The sequence below is a fragment of the Perca fluviatilis genome, chromosome 21, assembly GCF_010015445.1.
Source record: "Perca fluviatilis chromosome 21, GENO_Pfluv_1.0, whole genome shotgun sequence".
NCBI lineage: Eukaryota > Metazoa > Chordata > Actinopteri > Perciformes > Percidae > Perca > Perca fluviatilis.
The window spans coordinates 12,852,378-12,879,458 of record NC_053132.1 but is presented as its reverse complement, the minus strand read 5'-3'; the positions used below and the strand labels follow the sequence as shown (position 1 = coordinate 12,879,458).

The following is a 27,081-nucleotide window of genomic DNA, read 5'->3' as shown; positions in this document are numbered from 1 at the left end:
AGGGGTATAAATCAATCCCTCCATTTGTAATGATAAATCTCCCATCTGTCTGGCTACCTGTCTGGCCTGGTAATACTCTCGCAGCAGCTGGTCCCTCTGGATGATGGCCTCTGTCCTCTCCTTGCGGGCCACGTCTCTCTCTTCGCGCACCGCCTCAATGTCCTTGCAGGCCTGGCTCAGCTCTTTCTGGGCCTCGGCCTTGTCCTTCACTTCGTGGCAGTATTTCTCCAGCAGCTCGTTCTTTTCACAGATGGCACGGTCCCTGTCCACCAGTGCGGAGGCCAGCTCCTTCATGTTGCACAAAAACATATCAGAAGTGGATGAATGATTAAAAGTCAAGTAAATACTCATCTTCTTAGTCCTGTTTCTTGTCCAGCAGCTGTAACACTGGAATTTCCCTCTTGGGGATCAATAAAATCTTATCTCATCTCACTGAACTGAAGGTGCTACTAACACAAACTTCCTATTAGGTGAAAAACTGAGGTTTACAAAGACCTTTTCCCCTTTTAAAAGAAGTAGACGACAATTTGTGTTATCAATTTTGAGTTTTTTTTAATTGGCTGGGTGACTCAGGTTGAACTGTAGCCTTTCAATACCAATGATGACACATGACTGCTTTTTTTGCCAGCCTCAATAAAAAGCTCTGGGTGTTGCCAAAATTAATAATGACGGCAGCTGTAACCATCTTAACTACAGTGGATACATTTGTCACACAGATATTATGCAGCAAGTCATTCTTCAACACAAGTACCCTTGTAAATTTGGAGCAATCATTGTGAAATTGATGAAACTGAAAAAATGAATCATGAAAACATGTTTTACAGATATAAATCAACAAGTCCATTATCTAAACAGGACTGTTCTCCCATTTCTTAATGGAACACGTTTAACCTAATTTAATCTTAGTATGAGACTAAGAAGAACCCCTTGAGTCAGCATTTACCTGTCGGAGGGCCTCCAGCTCCTCACTGGCCACCCGCCTCTCTGAGGAAGTGTTTTTCAGCTTCGCCTCTGCCATCTCCAGCCCTGTCTGAAGCCTGTCCACCTCTTTGATCACCTGGTCACGCTCGCTCATGATCAGACGGTACTCGTTGATCACAGAGTCCCGCTCCTCCTTGTATTTCTCGCCTTCTTTTGCCGCCTTGAGCTGCTGGGTCTTCAGCCGCGTCGCCTCCGACTGCAGCCGCTCCATCTCTCGCTGCAGCTCCTTGTTCTGGGATGCGGCCATGGCCAGTTCTTGCTGTGTGTTGTCAAACCTGTACAGCATAGGGAATGTATTGGGTTTTATTGCTTTTGATAACTTGTCCCCCTTTGCAGATGTTTTTTATTTTATTTTTGAGTTTGGCTGCAAAAAAAATAATTAAAACAGAAACACAGACAGGCAAAAACAGCAAGTGACCAAGCTTGCAATCTCGGCATCATAAAGGAAACACTCAAATGGGAAGGGATCTGCAAAGCTTCATCTGCCTTGGACGGAGAACGTTTTAAGCACTGTGCATATTTGACCTTGGCATTACACTCGGCAGTACTGAGTTTGAACCAAAGTTTGCTGTAACTGCTGTTAATAATTAGACGTTTTACAGCTGCCGAGTCTGTGCGCGTGCAGCTTCTATTGCTGCGGATTTGATTTGTCCGCGATATTTCCTGCTTTACCTCCTTATTGACGAAGAGAACTGCTGCTGATAGTGGATGGCAGCATCTCTCTGCTTAAGCAGCATGTCCAGCTGTTTCTGCAGCCGGTGGTTCTCCTCCTCAGCCTGGTCCAGACGACTCAGGTCTGCGTTGTGACCGGCCGTCTTTTCGTTGTAGCGCTTCCTGAGAGCCTCGTAGTCAATCTTCATGGCCTCCAACTTGTCCACAGTGGTGTCATAAAGCTTGTTGAGGACATCAGATGACCCCTCTCTCATCACCTGGAAATAACATCATTCAGGCCGAATTAGGGTACAATGGGATGCTCATTTCATCCAGTTGTGATGCATTTAATGAGGTCAATAAGGATGGCAAATGATGCAATGGACTGAGTTTTTCAGTATAATTATAAAAAGATGAGATTTGGTCATTCACGGTTGGCTTATTCAATTAAATTTACATGCATTCAGGTTAGCTTTAAATGTTTTGTTAACAGTGTCTTTGCACAGAAAAGTTACCTAATCTCTTAAATAATCTCAACCAAAGATGGCAGGGCTTCACTAGTGCTTTTGATTTCAGAAAAGTTAGACTGCAAAATGTTCTCAAAGGTTGTATATTCTCTGTACTACACGTATATTGGATGTGTGGGTTTTCATTGCTGGCTTTAAGAAAATTAAAAAACATTTAATCACATAAAAAAGAAAAGTTAGACTGCCTGCAACTCTGTGCAACTTCTGGGTGCTCTGGATATAAATGTAATAAATAACAGTAAAGCTTCCATGTTAAGTTGTACAATGTTTGTAAAAACTTGCATAACAATAACAGTTTGTGGTATGAACTGGACTAACCACAGGATTGTATCACAGAAGATGATGTCTGATATTAGCATAAATTCATAAGATAAACTAATATTATGTGTACATTTACTCAATCAATGTGCTGATCAAAAGGAACTGTCACAGAAGGGATCCCGGGGCATTCTGGTGGTATAGTGGCTAATATAACCACAATGTCCCAAGTTCAGTCAGGGATCTTTGTTGCGTGTCACACCCCTCCTCAGTCTCCCAATGTTTCCCATCTGTCTCTCCACTGTCAATCCAAGAAACAGGAAGCAATCTATATAACTATGCAAGATCATTCAGCAACTATGTATACACAAGCGCATCAGCACGAGTGCAGGACTTTCCCCGATACATTAAAAAGTGAATAAAGCTTATGATTCTTTCCCACGCAAAAGATTCCTGCCATAATATTACAGTGCAAAACACCTTTTTTTTTACCTGTTTCCTTCAGTTTGTCATTATGTATGACATGGCATCAAATTGCAGTCTTGAATAATACTGATCACAATAACCTGCATTTACATGAGAGTCACCAAAATTTCTCAATGAATGAGATGCCTGTCAGTCTATAGGATATCACATTTACACTCCTTGTTTTTGTCTTAACTTAAAAGCATCAGTGTATCATTTGGTTAGGTAGGCCTACATCTAACCTATATCCTACACACATATCCTTCCAGATACAGTACCAGTCAAAAGTTTGGACAAACTTTCCCGTTCAAATGAATGGGAGATGAGAAAGCGCGACTAAACATTTGACTGGTACTGTATATATATAAGTGGACTTTGGACTGACATCACTGAGTTAATTTGATTCCTCCTTTGACTGACGCTGAACATTATTTTACCTAATGACGACATGAGCTTTGAGGACAATCAAAGAGCCATGAAAGACATTCCCCATGTTTATGTAATGTACTGCAAACATTTAATGATCTGACCTTCTGACTGTAGTCAGACTACATGTCCGACGATGGAACAGTAAAAGACGCAGGTTAAGTCATTTGTCTAATTTGAAAGAATGTTTTGAACGATGGGAGGACGAGTTTGTCTGACCCTATTTCTCTGAATGATGTTGTCATCTTGGAAGTAATGGTCACAGAGAGATATTGATTTCTGTCTAAAATGTCAAGATCCAAATGATTGAATCTAAAAGGCAGTCAGAGATGGAAATGAGTGTGCAAGTACTACAGTGTGTGCAGACAGTATGAACGTTGGTGAATGTTTGTATTCTCATCTGTAGATGTATAAGCATGAATATAGATTGTTCCGAGTACCTGCTGGTGTAGCATCCTCATTTCAGCCACCTCTCTCTGGTCGTCGTCATGCAGCCTCCTCAGCTCCTCGCAGGCCTGTTTAAGGTGGTTGTGCTCCCTGACCAGCTGGATGTTGTCCTGTCTCACCACCTCCAGCTCCTCTTTCAGCTGGCCATGCTCGCTCCCCAGACGGCTGTGCAGTGTACTGAGGAGATACCACAGCAAGTACCATCAGACCGTGGACACTGCCAGCCATGGTTAAAATCAACAATACGTGGGGTTTTTTTAGACCTTGGGGGGTGTTGTTCTGTGTTTGAACTCTATGTATGAATACAGACTTTATGTATTAGTGCCTTGTGTGAAAACACCGTTTTGTTGTACTGGAAGCCTATATGCCAAGGTGCTGGTATATCAAAAATGCCCTTCACAGTTTTCCAAGAACCCAAGGTGATGTTTTCAAGTTGTTCGTTTGTAAATGACCAACAACGAACCAAACCCAACTGCTAAAAGCAGCAAATCCTCACCTTAGAGAATATTTGGAATTATTTGAATAGACTAATTAAATGATCATGAAATTTGCTGTTGATTGATGTAATTTCCTTTCCGTCAGCTAATCACTTCAGGACTACTGCGAATTAGCACTACACAATTACTACAAATTAATAGACATGATTTCCCTTGTTCTGTGCATATTGCCTATTTTTTTAGATGTGTTCTGCTCACATCCATGCCCACAACTCTTTAGACAGTCCTTCAAATCCAACATGCTTATTTACTGCTTTACTTGCCTGCCTTAAATTAAAAAAAAACTATGTGCTGTGCCTTATTGATCTTAGTGCAATTCATTGGTCAGGCATGAATGTCCCATTTCCCATTCACAGAGGATGGTGTTTAGTGTGAACGGGTAAGTGACAGACAAAGAAAGGGCAGTAATAAATAAAGACTTTTTCCATTCTAATTGCAAACAGGGCCCAGAAGGAGAGGCTTAAAAATGGCAATAATCCTTCATCTGTCTGTTTGCATATGGGGCCAGATGTTGGCTCCCTACACTTTGGAGACAGTAGGGCATCATTAAATCACACAAATGGACCAGCCTCCCCTTCACATCGACTCAGCTCAGCCTATTTCACGGGACAACAAATGCTGTGTCCATAGCGTTATCCTCATGGCACAGATGCCGTGCCATGCATACAGCGTTCAGATGATGATTACAGAGCATGCTTTGGCATGAACTCTTTAAGAAGGGCATTACTTATAGAGGAGTAATTCAGACTCTGCTCTCAACCTTTGGTCTGAAAAGACGACTCGGGATTTATGCTGCTAAGAAGACAATAGAAACAGTCTTTTTCTACAACAATCACAAAGATGAAATAAAATTGATGAAAGGCTGCAAGGATTTTTTCAAGGCTTAACTCATCAGCTTTTGGACTGGTATAAAAGGCTTCATCCATATTACTCTCGCAAAAGTCAAATCTGTTCTATGCAATCTGCTGTGAATATGTTAGAGGAAGAACTGAATACCAGCTAAAACCCTGCCGGCTGATTGCGAAGGCATACAGCACAAATGCTCCGGCTGTTAAAAAATTGACGAAAGGCCGTGTAGTAGGGCTTTCCACTCACTGGTAAAAGTCTGCTTTCTTTACAGCCTCCTCGCACCTCTTCAGGGTGGTGCTGTGCTGGTTCTGCAGGGATTGCAGGTCTGCCATTGCTTTCATGCACTGCAGCTTCAGACGCTCGTAGTCATGACCTGCTTTTGTGTTTGGTCTATTTCACAGAGGGGGTAGAAGGGAGACAAAATTGTGATGCAATAAAATTGAGTTTTAAGACGCGACATGGAAGGATGAGAGAAGCCTGAGTGAGATAAACATCATACATACTTTGCGCTCATGGGAATACAACTGAAGAGAGGCATCATTAAAATTGTATGCTAACCCCTTGTTGTACAGAGTTGAGCATATTTTAAAACAATTTTGCATCACATAAGACCATACTTCCTTTGTAGTTTGTTGCTTTTAAAAGCTGAACAAGGCAAAATGCCTCTATTCATAGAGTGCAGGTATAGACAGGATTACTGCGCTTTTCTGTAAATGTTTGTTTTGGAAAACAGGGAATCCGGTACATGAGATCAGAACAGTACCTGCAGTCATCGAAGGTTGTTCCGGGTGAAGAGAGAGCCAGACGTTTACGTAGTTCGTCCCTCTCGCGGGTCACATGTCTGAGCTGGAACAGAACCGTCTCCATCTTCTCGTTCACCTGGTGGCTGTCCATGTGAGCGGGTGGAGGGGAGGAGGCTTGACCAGGCGTACCTGTGTGAGTCAGCATGTCACTGGTGGCATGTGCCGTTCACAAAGCTCAAATGATGGGGGAATTAGTGCTGCTCCATCAATTTCTTCTAAATGCTCACTTTAACGGATATGTTCTTTGTTTTCATCTTTTTACTGAAAACGTGTAAAAACACTGACGAAAGACTTGTGTACTCGCAACGCTCAAGAGTCGCAGACTGAACTTACTTGGTCTAAATATTAACCAATCACAAGCAAGAGCTCTTTGTTGTAGCTACTGGACCAAACATCTACACATTCATTACAAGCCTTAACCTTTATCTTACTCTATCATTTTTAATCTTTGCTCACATTTTTGCAGCCACAATCAGTTTAATATTCTACTTCATTATTCATTAACCTCAGGACTTGTGAATATATTACACAGAAATCCCCGCACTGATACAATTCAAAGCTCTGTTTCCCTTTCGGTAGTATTGACCAGTCAAATCCTCTCTCCCTCAGAGAATGACTAAATGAAACAGGTCAGTCAGAGTGTGTGTGTGTGTGTGTGTGTGTGTAGGTTAAATCCTTCTCACATCTGTGTAATCACTTGCATGTGCTTAGAGTCTAACAGGCAGCGACCAATGACTATTATTTGAAAAATATTTTCTATATTAATAGAAAATAATATACAATATATTATAAATATATATAATAATAATAATATGTTTTTTTGTATTTTTGACATTTCTGAACACCTGACCACCACAATGAGCGCCACACTCACCTAAGCTGCTGAGAGAGCTGCTGCTTTCTGAGTCGGACGGCATAGTGGACAAGATGCTGTAAGTGGACCCTGCGAGGCGAACAAAACATTAAAGTCAGATGTAAGTGTACTCGACCATGTCTGCATTATAGTCTGATGATTATCTCCAGCATTGTATGGTACATCAAGGCTGTGGAGCTTGAGTTACATTCAGGGGCCTTTACTGAAAAAAAGGCCAGCTGGAGGCATAATAAGGTGGGACTTTCCCCAACTTGGGATAGCGGGCCTGTGGGCTGACAACAGAGTGTGGCTAATTATCAGTTGGGCAGAGAGCTTGAATACTGACTAGCCAGGGCCCCAAAGAGGCTGCAGCCTCAGAGCTTCTCCTTTTATCTCCTCTGACAACATCACACAGTCCCCCCTGTGAAAGCCCCTTCTTTTATAGCCAACAGTGATTCATAATTAACAGTACAGAAAGGAAGCCTCAGTACAACACTATAAATATTATGGAGAAGATTGTGTTATTTGAAATAGCAACATATCTGAAAGCCAGTTATTGTTTTCTTCACTGGTAAAACTATTGATTATTTTGAAATTGTATGTGTTTAAAGCATATTCCAAATCATTCTGGTGGCACTGCGGACAAATCATGGTCAAAATTCTTAAATAACAAAAATGTTTATGTTAAGTGTTCATGTAAAAAATGACTTGACTGATGTCAAATTTCTTTAAGTCTTAAATATCCTGTATTGATTGGGCTATAGTTTGAAATTTCAAAAACATACACATAGCGGATAATTATTTTAATCTATAAAATGTCAGAAAACAGAAAAACACTACCCCATCACAATTCACCGGAGCTCAAGATGAAGTCTTCAAATGTTTGTCTAATAAAACAACAAAAAACTAAAACTTTTAGCAGGTGAAACCAGAACATTTTACATGTTTGACTTAAACAATGAACAGACTATTAAAATTGTAGTATATTAATGTGTTGGTTAAATTGTTTCGACACTACTCCCAACTGTTAACTCTTTTCATCAAATGTGAATCTAATAAGCACGTCCACAGATCTCCACCTTTAAGGGTGTCAGAAAAAATGTAATTTTAATGATGCTTGAGCTGTTTAACAGACTGCACAAGTCATGATCAGACAGCCAGCAGTGCACATTTACTGAGATCTAACTCGGCCGTGGGATGAGCAGCTTATAGTTCAGTTAGCCTAAATCAGCAACTTTCACCCCTGATGTAAAGTCTAGCGCTCGACTAGGAGCGGGAGCATGACAAACAATTCTATTTACCCACGTCCCAGTACTCTAAATCAATCCCTGGCTGGCTGAGCTCCCACTAGCTAAAAAGGAGACTATGAGTTTGATTAAGACTGGAAGGAGCCATGGCTCACCCCTTTTTTTTCCCAGCAAAGGACTGAAAGAAAAAAAAAAAAAAAAAAAGAGAGAGAAGACTGATGTGCCTCAGGAACCGTGGCATCCCATGGATCAAGCTCTCTTTGTTCTCCCTCTAGCTTAAGTTTCCCATGACTATGTTTGAGCAGAGTGTCTCAATGGGCAAGGTTCACTGTGTCATAGCTCATAGAGTCATGTGACATGGACCTCGCTGCAGTCTGACCCTCACCACTCAAAACACTCATTTAGGTGGATCTCTTTTCTAAAGTCACAGCAAACCTGGTGCATATTCTGACCAGCAAAAAAATAAATAAAACCATTCTCTTAAAGCTGAAAGCAGGAGCGCCAACACTAAATGCTGATATCTTCTAAAAATCACTCTGCTCCACTGATAATGAATGAGAAACACTCATAAATACTGTGTCTTCTCCATGAAAATAAGTCTGTGTTCTTACTCAGATCTGACAGCTCTACAACAGGGTTAGGGCAAAAGTCATTTGGGTTTAAAAGTGTTAAAGTGTACTTTTTATACGGTGTAGGTCCATTAGTTATTGATCCAGCTTTAGGACGTGTATTATCAAAATGTATTATCATCATCATCATCATCATCCAGTTTCAGGAAGTCATAAAAATCTATGAATTCATCTTAAGGGCGCTGAGCATTCAAAGATGAATTTTGTTGTTGTTTCACATTTAAAAAAGGTCCAGTGTGTACCGTGTTTAGTTGTTCATTATCAAAATCTGTGTTGCCCGTTCACAAACTTGTCCTTTTTCATGAATATTTACCACCACCATCAATTCCAAGTATTCCTTTTGGCTTGAAATTTTACATTTGCATTCGCATTAACTGGGGTAGACACTCCATATTCATGCACCATCTTGAAATATGTTAGCCGGTAAGGGACATACAGGACATACTGCTCCGCCGTTCGCGTTTTCGCTGTCACATGATAAACTCACAGGAGCTGCTAATGCTGCTAATGGGTATCGTAGCTTCACGGCCCCGGCAAGTTTATAGAAGGAAACATGGAGGACCACACGTATTCAAAATCCAAATTTCAGGAACAGGAGTCTTCTTGTTCGCCCCGAAAAAGGAAATTGAAAAGAGCAAGAGACCGGCTTTTTGAAGCGTGAAGGCTACCGTAGCTGTAGTACGTACTTTGAACTGCGTGGTGTGAGAGAGTTGATTGCGATATATGATCTCAACGCTAGATGGGAGAAATTCCCACACATTGGACCTATAAGCAAAACTAAATGAGCATCAAGTGTTACATTTGTGAAGTTCTGTCAACTTATTGAAGTTCATATGCAGGAACATGTGCAAATAAATCCTTAAAGGTCCCATGACATGGTGCTCTTTGGTGCTTTTATATAGGTCTTAGTGGTCCCCTAATACTATATCTGAAGTCTCTTTCCCAAAATTCAGCCTTGGTGCAGAATTACAGCCACTAGAGCAAGTCCCACAATGAGTTTTCCTTAGGATGTGCCATTTTTGTGTCTCTAGCTATTGAGGAGGAGAGAGGGGGGGGGGGGCAAGGTGGATGGTGGGGGTGTGGCCTTGACCAACTGCCACTTTTCTCGTTTGAAAGCCATGATGTCTCTGGCCAAATTCTCTGGGCGGGCAAAGCAGAGAAAGGGGAGGTAACCTTGCTTGTTATGACCTCATAACAAGCAAGATTCCAGAACGGCCCATCTAAGCTTTCATTTTATCAAAGGCAGAGCAGGATACCCAGGGCTCGGTTTACACCTATCACCATTTCAAGCCAATTGGGGACCATAGGCAGGCTGGGGGAACACATTAATGTTAAAAAACCTCAAAGTGAAATTTTCATGCCATGAGACCTTTAACTGTAGTGATAAATTAGATCTTTTTCAAAGCAAACACTTAGACTTGTTACAGCAGGAAAAGCAACAGTGTTAAATAATAAACATTAATGTTCCAAAGGAAGACATGACAGCATGCTATTTACAGTGCACAGAAGTCACCAAGCATTGTGTTATTTATACCTGTAACGTGTTACATCAGCGTGACATCACTTGAGGCAATTTACAAGATTTCACACAGTTGCTTTTGGAGCCCCAAAAGGCTTCAAACTTCTTTTTTCATATATGTGGTAGTACTCCACAAGACCTGTAAACCAACTGATGTGTAAAATCGGTGGAGTTCCACTTTAACAATTATTGCCAGGAAATTTGGTACAGACATTAATGGTGCCCAGAGAATGAATCCAGTGTTTTAATAACAATTTGTTGCAGACATTTGTCTTTGTGACCTTTGGTGATCCTATGACTTTTCAACTAGCTCCATTATTAAGTCAAAATTTCAATTTTTCCAAAACTTTGTACGTTTATCTATGCAACAGTTTGGATTTCTTTTACGTGAGCATTACAACCGTATAGAGTCGCTAGTGTGGCTGTAAACAGTCTTGTTTTCTTGTATTAAGAAATTAGAACTCTCCTACTACCAGTCTTATTTTGCAGTAGCACAGCACAGCCAAGTGAGCATGTCAGCCACGATACACACACCCTTATGATGTGCTGCCGTCATGTTATTGTTCTTCAATAAAAAGGTACAACAATCTGTAAACAAAAGGTATCTTATGTCAAGCCCTGAAGCTATGGTTATATACACAACTATAGAATAATATCTTTGTTTATTTATAAAAAAAAATTAAAAAAAGCCCTCTGGGGTACACACCTTTTTAAGTACTGTACAGGCATGCATCTTATTCACATCACAGTGAAAATCTTGCAGCTTGGTGATCATTTCAATAGGCTACATTTGGTACCTGGGCCTAACTAATGAAGCTCTCACTCATTAACGTTCTGATTTCAAAGATGATCTAGCTCTCACCCTCTGCGAGATCAGGCTGCTGACAGCACACATTATTTAAAAACATAGGCTTGTAACAAGCTACCGTTTTCCTGGGGAAAGGCCCTTCTTTTGGCTATGCAGTGGAGGAACCTGTCTGCCCAGTAGCAAAAAGTAGCTCAGCCCATTTGCATCCTGTGTGACTACCAACAGGGAGCTGCAGACTTACCACACTACTTTAAGCAGCCCAGAACATGTGTGTGCAACCCTCTACAGCAGCAGAAAGCTTTCAGTACTTAGTTCTAGACTTGATGCACGATTGTGAAATGCAGCGCAAAAATGAAAAGGCTTAGAAAAATAGAATCACTCTGCAGCTTCAGTTCTCTTATGAATAATGAGGACAGAATAAATACATAATTAACACCTCACCATTCAGCTCACTGAGTATGATGCAATAGCAGGAGTGTGAACAAAAGTAACTAATGCAAAAATGCAAAGGTGCAGTAGAGGTGCTGAGCAAGGACCATGTAGTGGTGTGCATGCATTACTACTGGGGAATATTGCACTTATATATGTTTTGGGAGATAAATCATGACCGGTTGGGCTTATGCTGAATTTGATGATAAATGAATCAGCCTTATGAAAACAGCAAGTTTTTCTGTAGCTTTGGGATATAGTGAGGAAGAAAAACATATTTACTCCTCCCTGAGTGAGAAAAGGTGATTTGTTTTTGTGAGCAAACAGGACAAAATTATACTCCTATTACTCTGAATGAACTGCAGAGAAGAGTATCCCAAAGGAATTCTACAGAAGGCTGAGACATTGCACGATATGAGGAAAATATCTATTTGCGATTATTTTTGACCGATATTGTGATTGCGATATGATTCACGATATTGGAGGGAATGATCATTTTTGTATCATTATTCTCATTGAAAAATATTAAAATTAAGAAAATGTTAAATGATTTTTGCGAGGATCTGTACTACAGTTTGTAGGTCGGGACGTCTCTGCAGCAACACAATACTTCATTCAGAATGGTTTGACACATTGTTTGCCTCTACACATTGCACCCCCCCTGCGATTTGGATATTGTACTAGTCCATTGCAATTTCGATAAAATTGTGCAGCCCTAATCTACAATACATTTTTATGTTAAGAAACAGCATTTTGGACTGTTGTCGGGACAAAACAAGGACATTAAAGCTGAAATGATTTGTCAATTGATCAATCAATTGAAAATGAATTCAACTATGCAACTATTTTTTTGAACTTAAAAAGCCAAACATTCCCTTGTCCAAGTTGTAAAATGTACGGATTTTCTCTTCTCTTATGTGATAGTAAACTGAATATGTTTGAGTTTTGGTCTGTTGGTTGGACAAAAGTCACCTTGGGTTGTAAGATATTTTGATGGGCAACTGTTCACTATTTCCTGACATTTCATACACCAATTTGATATGATTACATCAAGAAAATAATCCGCAGGATAATCAAGAATGGAAATAACTAAATAGTTGCAGCCCTAGAAGCATTTCGAAGACATCAACTTGGGCTCTGGGATTATTGTGAATGGCATCTTCTGACATTTAGAGCAAACAATTATCAAATTAATGAAAACTATACAGATTATTTGACCATGAAAAATATTCAGTTGCACTTGTACCAATTACACAAATGAAACTGACATCTTCCATTCTCTAATATACACTCTCACAGTGAGGGACTCACTCTATAGTAAGTCACTGTGTGCATTAACAAACATGTAATTCTTCACTCATTCATTTGACTTTGAGAGTGGATTATTGATTCACACTCACACAACTTCGGGCAACCCTGCTGTCACTACATTGATTGTTTGGGTCTTTTTAGGTCCATTAGGCTAAACACTTTCACAAAGGGCTGGCAAGCTGTGCTTTTAGTGACATGGCAGAGGAAACAAGCACAGTAGTGTGAGTGTAAATAAGCATCACGTCACATGAGTTGGGCCCTATCTCTCTCTATCTTTTTGCCCAAAGGAAAAGTCATGCCCTTAATCAAGTTGTCATATGGTCAATACCCCTAATGTCAGTTAGATCATACCCCTAATGTCAGTTAGATCATGCCCAGAGCAGGATCGAAAACAGGTTGGATCACAACCAAAATAAAGGACACAAGTCACAACACACCATACATCACCATAATAAAGCTATAGGCTACATGCTTCTGCATGCCTTTATACAATGCAGTACTTCATTGTTATGTGCCAGATAAGTATTCTGCTTCTTACCAGTTGTATGATCCGCTGGTCCGGTGCTATTCAGCAGCACAGAGTCCAGGTGAGGGTGCGTCTTCTCCAGGGCCGTGCAGAACTCTGCGAAATGGTCTCGGTCCTTACTTATCAGTATCTTCAGGAGAAGGTCCACTTTTTCGGGGTTGGAGGAGCAGTTGTGTCCTAACTCGTAGCGTTCAGACTGACTGATGGTCCCGCAGTGAGCCAAAACATCCACAACTCGGTCCGCATCTGTAATCGACTCCACCAAGTTCTGGTAACATTTCTCCAACAACTCTTTATGCTTGGGCTCCATCTCGCTCCGCTTTGCTTTAACCAAAACCAGCTTCGGGACAAATCCAGCTTCTTTAGCTACGTTTCTGGTAGTCAACTTCACTTCGTACTACTGTCCTAACTCCCCGAAACTATCCCGCTCGACCCAGTCGGGACGGTTTTCAACCCGAATTGAAGGATACACAAGAAGTAGCCATATTTGTTGCCCAAGGCTGTTGACTGCACGAAGATGACAACACATTTTCCCAACCGCCGCTCCGTCCTTCCCGACAAAAAAAACAACAAAAAAAACACGTCTTTGCCTCTTTAAGCTCTGCTACGCACACGTTACGAAGACATTGTCATCCTAAAATCAAGGTCTTTCGACATGTTTAAAAGTGTAAAAAAACTCTTCCGAGAGCCTCTCTCTGTCAGACTACAAACTCCGCCATATCTCACCGTCCAAGCAGCTGTAGCCCTGTGCCAATCATATTTCCGTGCAATGGACGTTTAAGGTAAACGTAGGCGGGGCTTTGTTTTTAGACGCACCTGGCTCCCCGTCGCTTTAATTCCCATTAAGAAAAATATTATAATAATTTACCCAGTAGCCTAGTGGGATGTAACATTTACTAAAGTAGTGTACTTAAGTGCAATTTGGAGATACTTGTACCTGAGTATTTTCATGTTATGCTACTTTATATTCTACTCCACTACATTTCAGAGGGAAATATTTACTTACACATTATGCGTAAATAATTCAGAATTCCCATTTCAGAATAATACGATGCTACGTATTATTCTGAAATTCTGCTAATGAGTACTTTTTGTTTTTGGTAGCTAATTGACGTGAAGTTTCATCTAAGAGAGTGCATCAAAGCGTATTTAAAGCTCATATATACATATAGCCTACTTTATATAAAACGTAATTATCTGTAACTAAAGCTTTCATTTAAATTCAATGGAGTAAAAAGTACAATATCTCCCTCTAAACTGTTGTGGAGTAGGAGTATAAAGTAGCATGAAAGTAGGCAAGGCAAGGCAAGGCAAGGCAAGGCAAGGCAGCTTTATCTATATAGCACATTTCAGCAACAGGGCAATTCAAAGTGCTTTACATAAAACATGAAAGAGCAGTTAAAGTACAGTCCGTAGCCTATTTCACTACTGTGTTCAGATGTGTGTTACTGAAGACCTTTTTCCTACTTTATGGATAATTGTTTATTATGTTGTGTATAAAATGACTACTGTATTCAGTTATGCTGGGAAACAACATAAAAATGGTGATTTGAACACTTCCATGACAGCTGGGCTATTTCCTTATGCTCCAGAAAATAATGGACCTTGTGGTGAGACAACTGTTGTTTCGATGTCAAGAATGAACTTTTAATCTCAAATGATAATAAAAATGTCAGATTCAGCCTCTGAAATACTCTCCATATATAGTAATTTTAGAATGTAAACTGGTAGTTTAAACATAGATCAGAAGGTTCACAAGAAGATTAAAGAGATGATAAATGAAAAAAAATCTTTATTTTACACACAATTAAGGTTATTCTTTTATGACTTTTCTCTATTTGCTTCTTTATTCTGGTTAAATACTAGATTTTTTATTTAGTTCCTTTTCTTCTCTTTGAGACCATAAAATCCTTTATAAGGAAGCAATCTGAGAAGGAAAAATGGCTCTTTGGTTAAACTGATCACAACTCATGTCAACACAAATGAATAACACCATTATCTTTGATGAGGGGTCACAAGTATACATTTTAGGGGTTCACAAGCCAACAAGATTGTGAACCACTGCTCTCAAATCACTACAGCAAAACTGTGCCTGCACTTGAAAATGGAGCAGTGTTTACAGTTAAGCAGTTATATAAATATTACGACCTGCATTTATTGATTTGTACTTTGCTTTCCAAAGCCCCATCTGTTCAGTGAATGCAGTTATTGATACAGCACATGGATTATACTCTTCTGAATAGGCTATTATTTTGGAGAAATCCAGTATCTTTTATTTGATGATTTGATATCTTTCAGAGCAGATTGTATACCCCCAGATCGTAGGTATAGTTTCCTGTTCTTCATCTGGATTGTCCCCTGACACATCTGCCCCGCTCTATGAGCTTTCTTCTGCTCCACATAATCCATCAGATCTCACATGAGGCCAACGTCACACAAGACTCATATCTTAAGAAACAAATGATCTAAAAGCAATGGAATCATATATAAGATTATCTACATGTGCTTATCTGTAGCCTCAGTACAGACAGCTGAACTGCAGAAATGCTGAATGTTGAAATCTACATTGAGCTCGTATACCATAATTACTGAAAGTGCTCTGTATAATTAAGGGGCTTCAGTGTATTGCCTGTATGAAGATTGTGACTCTCATCTGGAGCAAGCTAGCACACAGGACCTGGCTTTAAAGCTTAATACGGTACACAGTGTGCCTATACATTTCCACACTTCAGTTTAGCACAGCTTGAACAATGTCAGTGGTTATGTAACAACTCAAATAATTTATTTTTCCGGCAGGGAAAATCCATTTGGTGCTCACCAAGAAAACTAGTTGGAATGGTTAGGAATTATGTAAATTCTTAAAACCATCACACTAGATTGAAATGAGGGGCTCTTGCACCCTTAAAACCTCAAACTCATGCAGTGAAAACATTAAGTGGAAGCCATTTATAGAGTAATATGTTACTTCTGGCAGACAGTGTGCTGGTCTTCTTCAGCTGGACATTTGCATACTGTATACACAAACTAAAAAAAACAGGTTGAATGGGTTTTATTCTCCTATTTGTAAAATATCAGAGGATGAACCTCAAGCCGTGCAGGCTGCAGGTAGGCTGGATAATGATATCTGCAGCTACAGCTCATTATGTGTTGTTCATCTAATCCTCTGGTTTGTAATTTGTTTGTATGCACTCATGAAGTTTAAAGTGAGATTAAGGCCCTGGCAACCAAATGTCTCCTAACCGCACATTCCTCATTGGACGGCTGGAGAAAATCCACTGCAAATCAACAATTTGGTCAATGCCTACTTTTACTGATTGTCTATTAGACAGCATTAACATTAGAAGCCAGTGATGGGGATGTGAATTAAGGTAGAACATGGACTACTCTCTACAGATTCACAAAATTACATTTTTCATTCAGATTATGCTTAAATCTATCTGTGAAAAATGCTTCATTTATCTTTCTTTGTTAGTTTTCTTCATAATAACTGTTTAAAACAAGAAAATGACTAATAAAACATGGGTAATTTGGCACCCCGTTTTTCATTTTGTTTTGAGTTTTGAGTCACATTTTCTTGCAATGAGTCACTTAAAATTCAAACCAAAATTTCCTTTATAATCCATTATATTGTCATTTAACTAAGAGCAAAAAGAGAAAGCTCCAGGGGTGTGATGGAAGTGTGAGGGCTAATCAAAGGCTGACCTTCACAGCTCCCACCAATACCGATGACGCAGACGGATGCTGTCAATTGACACGCATGTGTCTGATATCTCCAATAAGTGCATCATTTGCATGTGTGTGCATCAAAGTGTGTTCAAGCCCCAGAAAGGGTGCATCATCCTGCTATCCAGTCCACATGTAAATAATTAAAGCACTTTTTCTAGAATTCAGGATCAGGGAGGTGCTCTGTTTTGTCTCTAAAAGTAAAAGCGAGCCAAATTGGGGGGCACTGATTTCCTTTTGACCTATATTTTTCAGGAGGTGTCTCGGCTTGAAAGAAGCTACACAAATATAAACATCAAATATTTATCCCTCTTTGTCCCCCGGCTAGTGGGGGCTTTTTATTTTGAGTGTGTATGAGAAGCAGGGAAGTGAGAACGGTGTAGAATAAGTGAGGTTTGGTGAAGACATTTGTCTCCCCATCACAGCCCCTCTGAGGCTGCACTTTGAGGCCAGTGAGCACAACAGACAGAAGATTTTAGGACATCCGTGTCTCCAATATGGACACTATATATAACCCTGAGAAAAAGCTCTCCGTGCAATATCACTTGAGCTGCAAAGCAAACCTGGACATGTTTCTCCACCTCTCAGATAATACAGCAAATCACACGCACAGAGGCTTCACTTATGTAAGCCACATTACTCGCACCTTTTAGCAAAACGTGTAGCCTGTGATGCTCCGAGGATTTTGGCTCACTCGTCATAATACAGACCAAGGTAGTGAATATGAGGTTGGCTTTGAAATGCAAATTGCTCATTGTGCGCCGGCTCAGAGACGAAAATCCACAGTCAATGTTTCATGCAAAACACATTATCACATTACACAAAGACAATCCAGATATGCCAAAATGTTTTTTATTGAAATGAAAAGTGGCTGTTTGTAAGTCTCAGGAGACTGGGACTATGACATGGCAATATGTTAGAACATTAAAAAGGCATCAGTTGAATTTTAACCAACATTATGTTAAAAGTATGCTTGCAAAGTAGAGTTAGTGCAACAGATATTCAGCTTAAAGCCAAACTCACAGCAGAATCAAGAGCCCTCTACAGGCAGTAAAACATACAAACCAGTAAAGGACTATGAAAATGTAAACAAAAAATTGACAACTAAACAATGTAAAGGATTACATTTCTGCAGCCGTGCAAGTATAATTATATATTGTTTGCAAGATAAACCACAAGGCACAACATCATTTGTCTTTAGGCTTTGGCTTTTCAGCATTCAGGAAAAAGGCAACATTGTCTGCACATGTTGAACAATGATTTGAAAAAGTTTACATTTCAAGAACACAGAAGAGTTTTGGAAAGCTGATATAGAGGATATAATGTGAAAAGCTAATTTGCATAGAGTTGCAAGCAGGAGTAAAATTCTGGTTAGATAACATGGACGCTGAAAATAGAGAGATGCCTTTTTGTTGCAGATTACTTCTTACATTCAAAAATTACCTGGAATTTAATTGTGGCACGTTTAACAAGCATTAAATGGTCATATATATGCTGTGTGAAATTAAGTAATGCGTAATTTGCTTAGTCTCAATAAGTATATTACATTACATATTTACTTGTACACAGGTGAATTTCTTGGCGGTGAGGTACACATCACCTCAGTAACACAGAAGTAATGCATGTGCTAAATATTTCCCTATATATGTACTTTGTATATTAGATAAATGAGACACTTGCCTTGTCTTACTTCTTCAATTTTTCTTAAACTATTGTTCTTCCAAATAAGGTTCTTTAATGATAATTACAGTTTAGCAATTTTTTGGCCATTTTAAAATACTATTCTACAATATAGTTAGTATAGTTAATTTCTTTATCAAGTAGGAGATTTTCAGGTACCCACTTTTTGCTTCAGGACCCCACCTTTTACCCAATAATGACAAAGGTATTGACGGTGTCTTTAAAAAAAACTTCTTATTAATATATATTTACTTTTTGGAAATCATCTACTACATACAGTAGCAAAATATTAATCTATCATGTCACTAAAGAGAATACAAAAGTAAAAATAATGATTGGCTGTTTTCATAGGAAAACTAACTTCAACTGCATGCATCAGAGGTGATATATGGTCCTAAAACAATGATTTTAGTGTGGACATATATTTTGTCCTTATGAAGGGTTATCTTCCTTTTCTTTTAGTCGTTACCGCCACACAGCTTCAACAGCAGCTTCTGGTAATCCCCAGAGGTATCACCCTGAGAAATGAAGCAAAATCAATATGAATTTTCAAATGTATTACATAAAAAGGGAAACTTGTAACTGTGATTGTCATAATAACATAGTCGATGGGACTTACTGAGATGTCAGTGTACAGTGATTTTCCATAAGCCTTCACATACGCCTGTCTGATGTCCAACATATCTACCTCAGAGCGGGACACCATGATGCGGATGAGGGTTTCGTCCTTGGTCCCTGCTCCCTGTCAACACATCACAACATGACACTTTAATGGTCTGCAGCAGTGAGATCTTCTGGGGCCCGTTTCAGGAAGGAAGTTTAACAAACTCTGAGTCTAACACTGAACTCAGAGTTGATTTACCCTGAAATGGGAAACTGAGTTTTTGGTTCCAGAACAGCTGATTTGAGTTGGTTCAATCAACTCAGGGTAGGTTCACTCAGAGATAAGCGCGTGCACCACCACTTTAAAAAGGCAGCATGAATGGAGCCATGATACTACGATTCACCGAGGGGACAATAAGAGACTGAGAGAAACTTGAAGAAAACCTGCTCCCGACCAGATTAGGTTCACAGGCTCAGTTACCATAGTAACTGACTCTGAGGTTGAGTTACCGCTCTTTCTGAAACGGGCTGGAGTTACCTCTCTCTCTTAGGTTTGATTAACCTCCCTTTCTGAAACAGAAAACCCAGTTTCCCTCATCACAGGGTTAACAAACTCAGAGTTTTCACTAAACCTGCTTTCTGTCTCCCCACAACAACACCAGTGCAGGTATAGTTGTATATATAGTAGATAGTTGGTTTGTGATTATTAGAATAAAATGTGATGACAGACAGAACAGGTGTACCTTCATGGCCTTGTTGAGCCTTTCTGCAAAGTAGGTAGGGGTGTTCCTGATGCATTTCACTAGGAAAAAAGGAGCAGAAGTAAACAGAGGAGTCTTGTATGAATCTGCAAAACCAGGCAAATGTTCCACTTTTGTTTTACTAGGGGGACAAGATACAACAGACATTGTAAAAATGTCTTAATTAAATAAATAAAAGACAAGAAGAGTTAAAAGCAGATTGCTTGAGACTGACCGCATTAGACATTAACGAACATTAAATGTCAATGCAGCCAAATAATAACTACACATACATACAAACATACATAGAGAGAGACAGAGAGGTTGCTGTATTATAATTTTATATACAATGCATACAATTTTGTACAAATCCAACTACTCTTTTTCAACCAATCTTTAACTACATTTAAGACACAACATATTTGGATGAAGCCCAAAATTTATTTTAAGATATTCCGTAGCCGTTTCCTGTAATTGGGTTCCAAATTGCCTTAGGTAGGGCCTATTAGAAATAACTTAAATGCATCGCGTAACAGCAAGCTGGTTGCACATCTGCAGATAATTTGATGACACTATAGCAACACGATAAACTAAAATGACAGATGACGGATGCAGCTGTAAACATTTTTCTATTTTCAAAACAACACAGAGAGTTCGCTTGTGATCAATCAAGTATTTACAAGGGTCTTTAGGTCCAACAGCAGTTTGCATCAGTGAGGTATTTTTAGCCCTTCTAGGAAAGCCCTTCCAAACAAACATCTTGACGAATGACTTCAATATATACTTAAAGCTTGTTTTTTTTCCAGAAAGCTACTTCAGTTTGGTTGAGGTTTGGAAAAGAGACCCAAAGAACGTACCCACAGCCACCATGCCAGACTCCACATTGCCAGACATTTCCCTGCAGATGCTCTTCTCAATGTCTCTCCCACACATCTGCTGGTACTCCTGGAAGACTAATAGACAAGAATCGCAGGCAAGACAGTTTCAGTTATAATATTTGAAAACATGTGAAATATGTGTTTAACAAAAAGGTCAACATGTGAACTTCAATAGAGGGAGGAAAAGAAATATTCTTGTAGAAGTACAACAGTGTTGAAATACACACCTGCTCGAAGGTGAGGCTTGCTGCGAGCACACAGGATGGCATTGAACTGAGACTCATCAGTTCCTACTTTATTTTCCCCAGCAGCATACAGTTTCTGTCGCCCACGCAGACACACAAACATGATCAGGTTTGCTAATTACTTTCCAAGAATGTCATAACAGCAAATCAACTTAAAACCAGTACCTGAGCGTCCTGTTTGGCCATGGCAACATCAACCACCTCCCTTTCGTCACGATTACCCTAGATATAGTAAGGCATGTTGCGTGCATTAAAAACATATTACAAGGGCGGAGTACATTGGCAAAGTCAACACTCAAAAGTTTACATGAGCTGAAATCTGGTTCAGGTGTAAATGGTGCAGCAGCTACCTGAGAGAGAGAGATCAGAAGTCTGCGGAAGTGACCGGAGGTGTCGCTGCTGATGGCGTCCTCCAGGCTCTTCCCGTACTCTGGAAGGAAGGTGTGGCTTTTTTAGGAAAATACATTCATTTGCATTCTGTTTAGACACTACTTTTTCACAATCCATTTTCAGTATAACTAAAAGGGTAGTTGCACTACCTAAAATCAAAACATTTACTTTTTTTTTTAAACTAGAATGACTAATACTAGGATATCTGTAAATTAACAATTGATGAAACAAGGGTCTATATTGTATATTGAATAATGATCAGATGGGGAATAATTAAAATGTTTTATAAGGTATATGGCTATATACCCTTAAATTGATATGGTCAAATTATTTATGTATCGTCTTAGATATTTCTTTGTATAAAATGATATAGGTCTACAGATAATTTCATTGAAAATTATTAGACTTTTTTTATTTACAAAATGAATTTTAAAAATATATAAAAAACGAGATCGGAACTCACCAGCTTTGTAAATTCTGGTGATTTCCCGAATTTCTGCATTTGAGCGTGATGAAAGAATCTCAATCAGACAAGCTTCATCAGTTCCTGCACCCTGCAAACATAAAGAAAAGCCTCAGTAAAACATTCAAAGACACACCTGCTTCACAGAGAAACATAACAGCCTGAGGTCAACAGCCATGGCTCAAGTTTCAACTTGTCTGGCCTTTACTAAAATGCAGAGGATTTTCTTTTGTTCTTATTTTCCCCATAACATGATGAGTCACACAGTGCAGTTTGGACCACAAAAAAAACAACATTGAAACACCTGCTAAGACAATAACTCGAGCTTCCAACCTTTATAGCCTCTCTGAGTTCAGATGCATCAAACTGTGCAGGGCTCTTCATCATAGCAAAAACAAGTTTCTCAAAGTTTCCAGTGAGCTCAGACTTCAGATCTTTGCATAAATCCTAAGACGAAAAATACAAAACAAAAAACCATGAGAGCAAGGTCAGACTAAATATAGTTGCAATGCGGGGTCAATGATTAGCAACAGATTACAGAATGAATTTCAACTGTAAAAAACAAACAAATCTTAGATATTAGGAAACGTACCTTCCCATAAGTTGTTTTGTACGCTGCTACCATTGGAACCCTCTGCTTGTTAGTACGACTTCCCAGAAGTTCAAGAATGGCTTTTTCATCAGTGCCTGTTCAAAATATATTTCAGGATCAATTTATGATGGGTAACAAAAGGGACTGAGCAAATACAGCGCTCATCAATGTGTGAGTGACAATACGTTTGATGGGTTTAGCATGTTCAAATGAACACCATTTACTGACCAAAACCCTTCATAGCTTTTCGAAGAACCTCAACGTCCCTCAGTGGATCAGCTCCTGGAAAGTCTTTGATAGAACCCCTGTATCCTTGCTAAATATAAAACATAAGAAATACAGCACATTAGCTGTATGTGCACTTGAACATAGTTTCAGAGAAGTCCTAGGATGATGACAAATGTATCTTACAGAAATGGCAGGTGCCTGAGGGTTGGACGGAGTTCCACCTCCATATCCAGGCATTGAGGGGTTAGTCGCGGGAGCTCCTGGGTAATTTGGCATGGGCTGGCCTGGGGCGGGGCCCCCTGGGTATCCCTGCTGAGCTCCTCCTGGCTGCAAACAGAGGACAGCTGTAAGTGCTAAGTCCATGGTGACAAACGTCATATAGAGCAAATAAGGTTTAAGTTGAAGATAAGGTGATTTAAGCAAACAAGAGATTAAGCTGAAGTCGTCCATGTGTTATTAGTGATGTGGCAATGCAGAGGTTTAGAGTGAGATAAGAATGTATGTACCCCTCCATGGCCGCCTGGTGCTGCACCCCAGCCTCCACCTGCAAAGAAAATATTGACGTTGAAATGCAATTCATTTAAAAGAACAAGTCTGATTATATACACACATACATACATACATACATACATACATGCATACATGCTTACATACATAAAGAGAAATACTGCTTGTAATTCTCACAACTCAAAAGACTATCTTGAAGCCTCACCTCCTGGAGGCATGGAGGGATAGCCTCCTGCTCCAGACTGTGCTGGGTATCCTCCTGCCTGGGGAGGGAAGCCTCCAGCTGGGGCAGGGTAGCCACCGGCCTGGGGAGGGTAACCGCCTGCTGCAGGAGGGTAACCACCAGCCTGAGGTGGGTAGCCGCCTGCCTGTGGGGGGTAGCCTCCTGCTGCGGGAGGGTAGCCGCCTGCCTGTGGGGGGTAGCCGCCTGCCTGTGGGGGGTAGCCACCTGCTGCTGGAGGGTAGCCCCCTGCTGCTGGAGGGTAGCCCCCTGCTGCTGGAGGGTAGCCGCCTGCTGCTGGAGGGTAACCGCCTGCTTGGGGTGGATATGCTCCTGGTTGAGATGGGTAACCCCCTGGCTGTTGTGGGTATCCACCAGACTGAGGAGGGTAGCCTGGGTAGCTCATCTTCAGAACCTGGAGGTGACGTAAAGTTGTGGCTTGTTACAGTGATGTATGAGGGCCATAATAATATAATATCATCATGGTTCTTTTTGACCGCAGCACAGTTTCCAGGAACCTTTTAAAAAGGGAACACAGGAATTATTTTCATTTTAGATAAATTTAGGTTTCAATTTAGTTCATAATTTGCTTAATCCCAATTGTTTTTCTGATGTGGTAACATCAACAAGAACGTACAAAAGGGACTTAAAAGGTGCACTATGAGTTCCTGTATGGTTTCAGCGCAATATCATTTTTTGTTTCAAATCATAGGAATATCTCCTTGATCCGCTAGCTGCCTGCCCCCTGAATACACGGATAAAAAGCCCGGTCTCGGGAGAAAACACAGGGGTCGTAAACGTCAAGCAAACACTAGGGGCACAGGCTGCGCACCAAAATACAACAAACCACGTTCCAGCCAATCACTGACAAGATGGTTGGGGGAGGGGTGGGGGTTAGTGACAGTTAGTCATGAGTTACGAAAACATGGGGGGAGGGGCAAGCTTGCTCGGTTTTGTTTGGTATTTACTTGGAACGTCAACAGAAGTGACATCATGCAGGAACTCATAGTGCACCTTTAAGTCCCTGATTTAGTTCCTGGAGTATTTACCTAACCATTTGGTCAAAAAGGCCAACCTATGGTGCGCTTCCCGGTTCTGTTCTACTTTGTTATTGTTCCCAACAGGAATAAATAGTCCTTAAAAAAAATCCCAGAAGGGCAATATGGTCAAAATCAATGTCAATCAATGTCCTTGAATGACTAAGGTTGTAATCAATGTATGTGATGGAAATGTTCTTTTCCAAATAAAAAGATAATTTAAAAAAAAAAAAAAAAAAGGCCAACCTAAAAAAACACTGAACTGGGAGCTATCCAATATCATCAAAAATGTAATTCACAATTCTTTGAAAACAACCATCTATTATTAGTATGCCATCTTGTCTAAAAATAAACAGATACACAAACCCACACCCATTTGGTGTCGTCATAATGACATGCTCTATCCTCCACCCACAACTTCTGTAATGATTGAATAAGCTTCAACTTTAGACCAGGAACTTACTTGAGTTTTTTACAGATTACACTCCACATGACCACATTTGCATTATGACGACAGAAACTCACCACTTCCATCTGCCTAGATCCCTAACATGATGATAACTAAAGAGCATGCTCATTGTTTTTTGAGTTCAAGTTTTCCTTCCCCTTTCTCAACCACCACTGCATAATGCAAACTAGCAAAGGTTGTTGAATCTTTTCAGTCACACATTAGGGATCCCTAAGATCCTGTTGATGGGATTCTAGCCATTTGACCAGTTTTCGGAATTTTACGAGTTTAAGTGCCTCTGTGTCATTCCACAACCCTAATATAAATACTAGGGCTGTGCAATTAATAAAATATTAATTGCGATTTTGGCTTCTAACGATCACAATCAAAATGTAATCGAGAAAAACGATTATTTTGCACATTACGTTTTGCAGTAAACTTTTATTTTAAACTCTTGTGTTCTGAATGAAAAGAAAGAAAAAAAAAAGTTCAACAGGAAAAGTATTAAGGGTATTTTCACAGTTCACTGTGGATTTAGTTTCACTGTTTTTAAAATAATAATAAAAATAAAAATGCAACATCTTTCCAAAAGTCAATGAGTAATCATGTTAAATAATCGTGATTCCAATATTGACCAAAATAATAGTTTTTCCCATAATCGAGCAGCCCTAATAAATGACATTCGGAAGTAAAAATCTGATTTATTTAGAGTGGTTATTTTTGGTAAAAGTTTAAATTTAGTTAAGATGCACCATTGGTTAAGCGGACCGCGGTGTCTTCATGAAGGGCGTTTCATTGTTGACTTCCCTTTCCAGCCCTCTCCTTTGGACCCTTGTAGGCTGGTGAGGCTTTTATGTGTTATCGTAAATACCAGTATTTCCACCAAAGCAGACATTACGACGCAAGGATGGAATATGTATTAATGCCCGATGGGGTTTTCATAATGTCCGTAATAAACTTATTGATTTATATACAAAATCCGTAACCAACATATTGCTACATGGTAATGTTTACACGTCATTAAGTTCAAAAACCAACATGCGCATATTTACACGTCCTGCTTATTTTTACGAAGATCACAGGAAAGCAGCAAAATCCCTGATCTGAAAAGAGGATCACAGGCCTGTGTTTTCTCAACTCGCCAACTAGCTGTAATGCTAAAATCTTACAGTAAGCTACTCGTATCAATAACAAGGCGTAGCCTAATACGAGCTGAAACTATTTGATGTCCAAGAGTTTGTACCAACCCTGCGGTCCTTTGACGTTAAACAATCCTCCCGGACAAAGTTACAAAGATTTAGCATCTAGTGTGAACACATACTGGGAGGGGCGATTAACAAGTTTGATACAGTTACAATTGTCAGGACACCATCTGAAGGATTACAATTACGAAAGTCCTACGTTTAATGCAGTTGAGCAACGTCACAGCTCAACACCTCTGTCGATTTAATTAGGCCTGGTTTCCTACATTACACACCAGGCTCACAGACACCCCTGTATTTGTTCAAGTTCTTTGTTGAACTTTATCGTCGCCTGCAACGCAGTGGAATAGTTGATCGCGATAATTTACAGTCAAAAACAAAATATTTAAGGTTACTTACGTATCAGCTATGGACTTCAAATCCAGGAAGAGACTTGCTAGAGAGCAGCAGAGAGAGTGAGTAGCCGGAGTAGGAGTAGCCCCCGCCGTCCGCCCGGAGATATGCGTTTTTTTCCCAGGATGGCGAAGTCATGTCCCGCCCTACTCTGCCTCTGATTGGCTTACCCTGACATATTCTTACCCTAACCCTACCAATTCCACTCATTTTGCCTGAACCGTACCAACCCAACCAGAGCAGGCAACGAGTACTAGCCAATCAGAGGAAGAGTAGGGCGGGTCATGCCTTCGCCATCATAGGAAAAAAACTGGGCGTCCCGGAGGTGTGTGTGTCCTCAGCATTGTTTCCATCTTGCAGTAATAACCACTAACCTTCGCTCCATTATTATCCAGTCTGACCAGTATGTTGTTGAGTCAGCGGGCTGGAACGTGTCACTCACTATGGAGGACAATGACGTTTTTGTCAGGAAGTTATTAGATTTGTTTCTATGATGATATCACAGA

General features: G+C 40.0%; 2 protein-coding genes across 5 annotated transcripts in view; both read right to left on the bottom strand.

Annotated features, from left to right (window-relative positions):
• Window positions 1-13,977, bottom strand: part of LOC120550820 (disks large homolog 5-like) — a 36,084-nt gene extending 22,107 nt beyond the window's left edge. The window contains exons 1-8 of one of the 3 annotated variants that reach the window (XM_039787687.1): window positions 13,239-13,977; window positions 6,779-6,847; window positions 5,865-6,033; window positions 5,348-5,491; window positions 3,749-3,932; window positions 1,654-1,910; window positions 944-1,256; window positions 58-288 (exon numbers count right to left, since the gene is read on the bottom strand). In XM_039787687.1, the coding sequence (XP_039643621.1) occupies window positions 58-288; window positions 944-1,256; window positions 1,654-1,910; window positions 3,749-3,932; window positions 5,348-5,491; window positions 5,865-6,033; window positions 6,779-6,847; window positions 13,239-13,536 (1,665 nt within the window). In that variant the 5' untranslated portion in view covers window positions 13,537-13,977. The remainder of the gene's footprint in view (window positions 1-57; window positions 289-943; window positions 1,257-1,653; window positions 1,911-3,748; window positions 3,933-5,347; window positions 5,492-5,864; window positions 6,034-6,778; window positions 6,848-13,238) is intronic. The other 2 variants (XM_039787688.1, XM_039787689.1) reach the window with 2 other exon arrangements.
• A 3,808-nt stretch (window positions 13,978-17,785) lies between these two features.
• anxa11b (annexin A11b) lies at window positions 17,786-26,698 on the bottom strand. Of its 2 annotated transcripts, none has more exons than XM_039787686.1 (15): window positions 26,582-26,698; window positions 23,481-23,910; window positions 23,275-23,312; window positions 22,952-23,095; window positions 22,769-22,856; window positions 22,541-22,635; window positions 22,282-22,395; window positions 21,949-22,039; window positions 21,446-21,525; window positions 21,261-21,317; window positions 21,078-21,171; window positions 20,830-20,925; window positions 19,976-20,034; window positions 19,249-19,371; window positions 17,786-19,147 (listed from the first exon to the last, which is right to left on the bottom strand). In XM_039787686.1, the coding sequence occupies exons 2-15, from the start codon at window positions 23,899-23,901 to the stop codon at window positions 19,088-19,090; spliced, it is 1,560 nt and encodes a 519-aa protein (XP_039643620.1). In that variant the 5' UTR covers window positions 23,902-23,910; window positions 26,582-26,698; the 3' UTR covers window positions 17,786-19,087. The 2 variants fall into 2 exon arrangements, with proteins under 2 accessions (XP_039643620.1, XP_039643619.1); XM_039787685.1 differs by lacking the exon at window positions 26,582-26,698 and adding an exon at window positions 26,228-26,326.
• Between the last annotated feature and the right edge of the window lie 383 nt (window positions 26,699-27,081).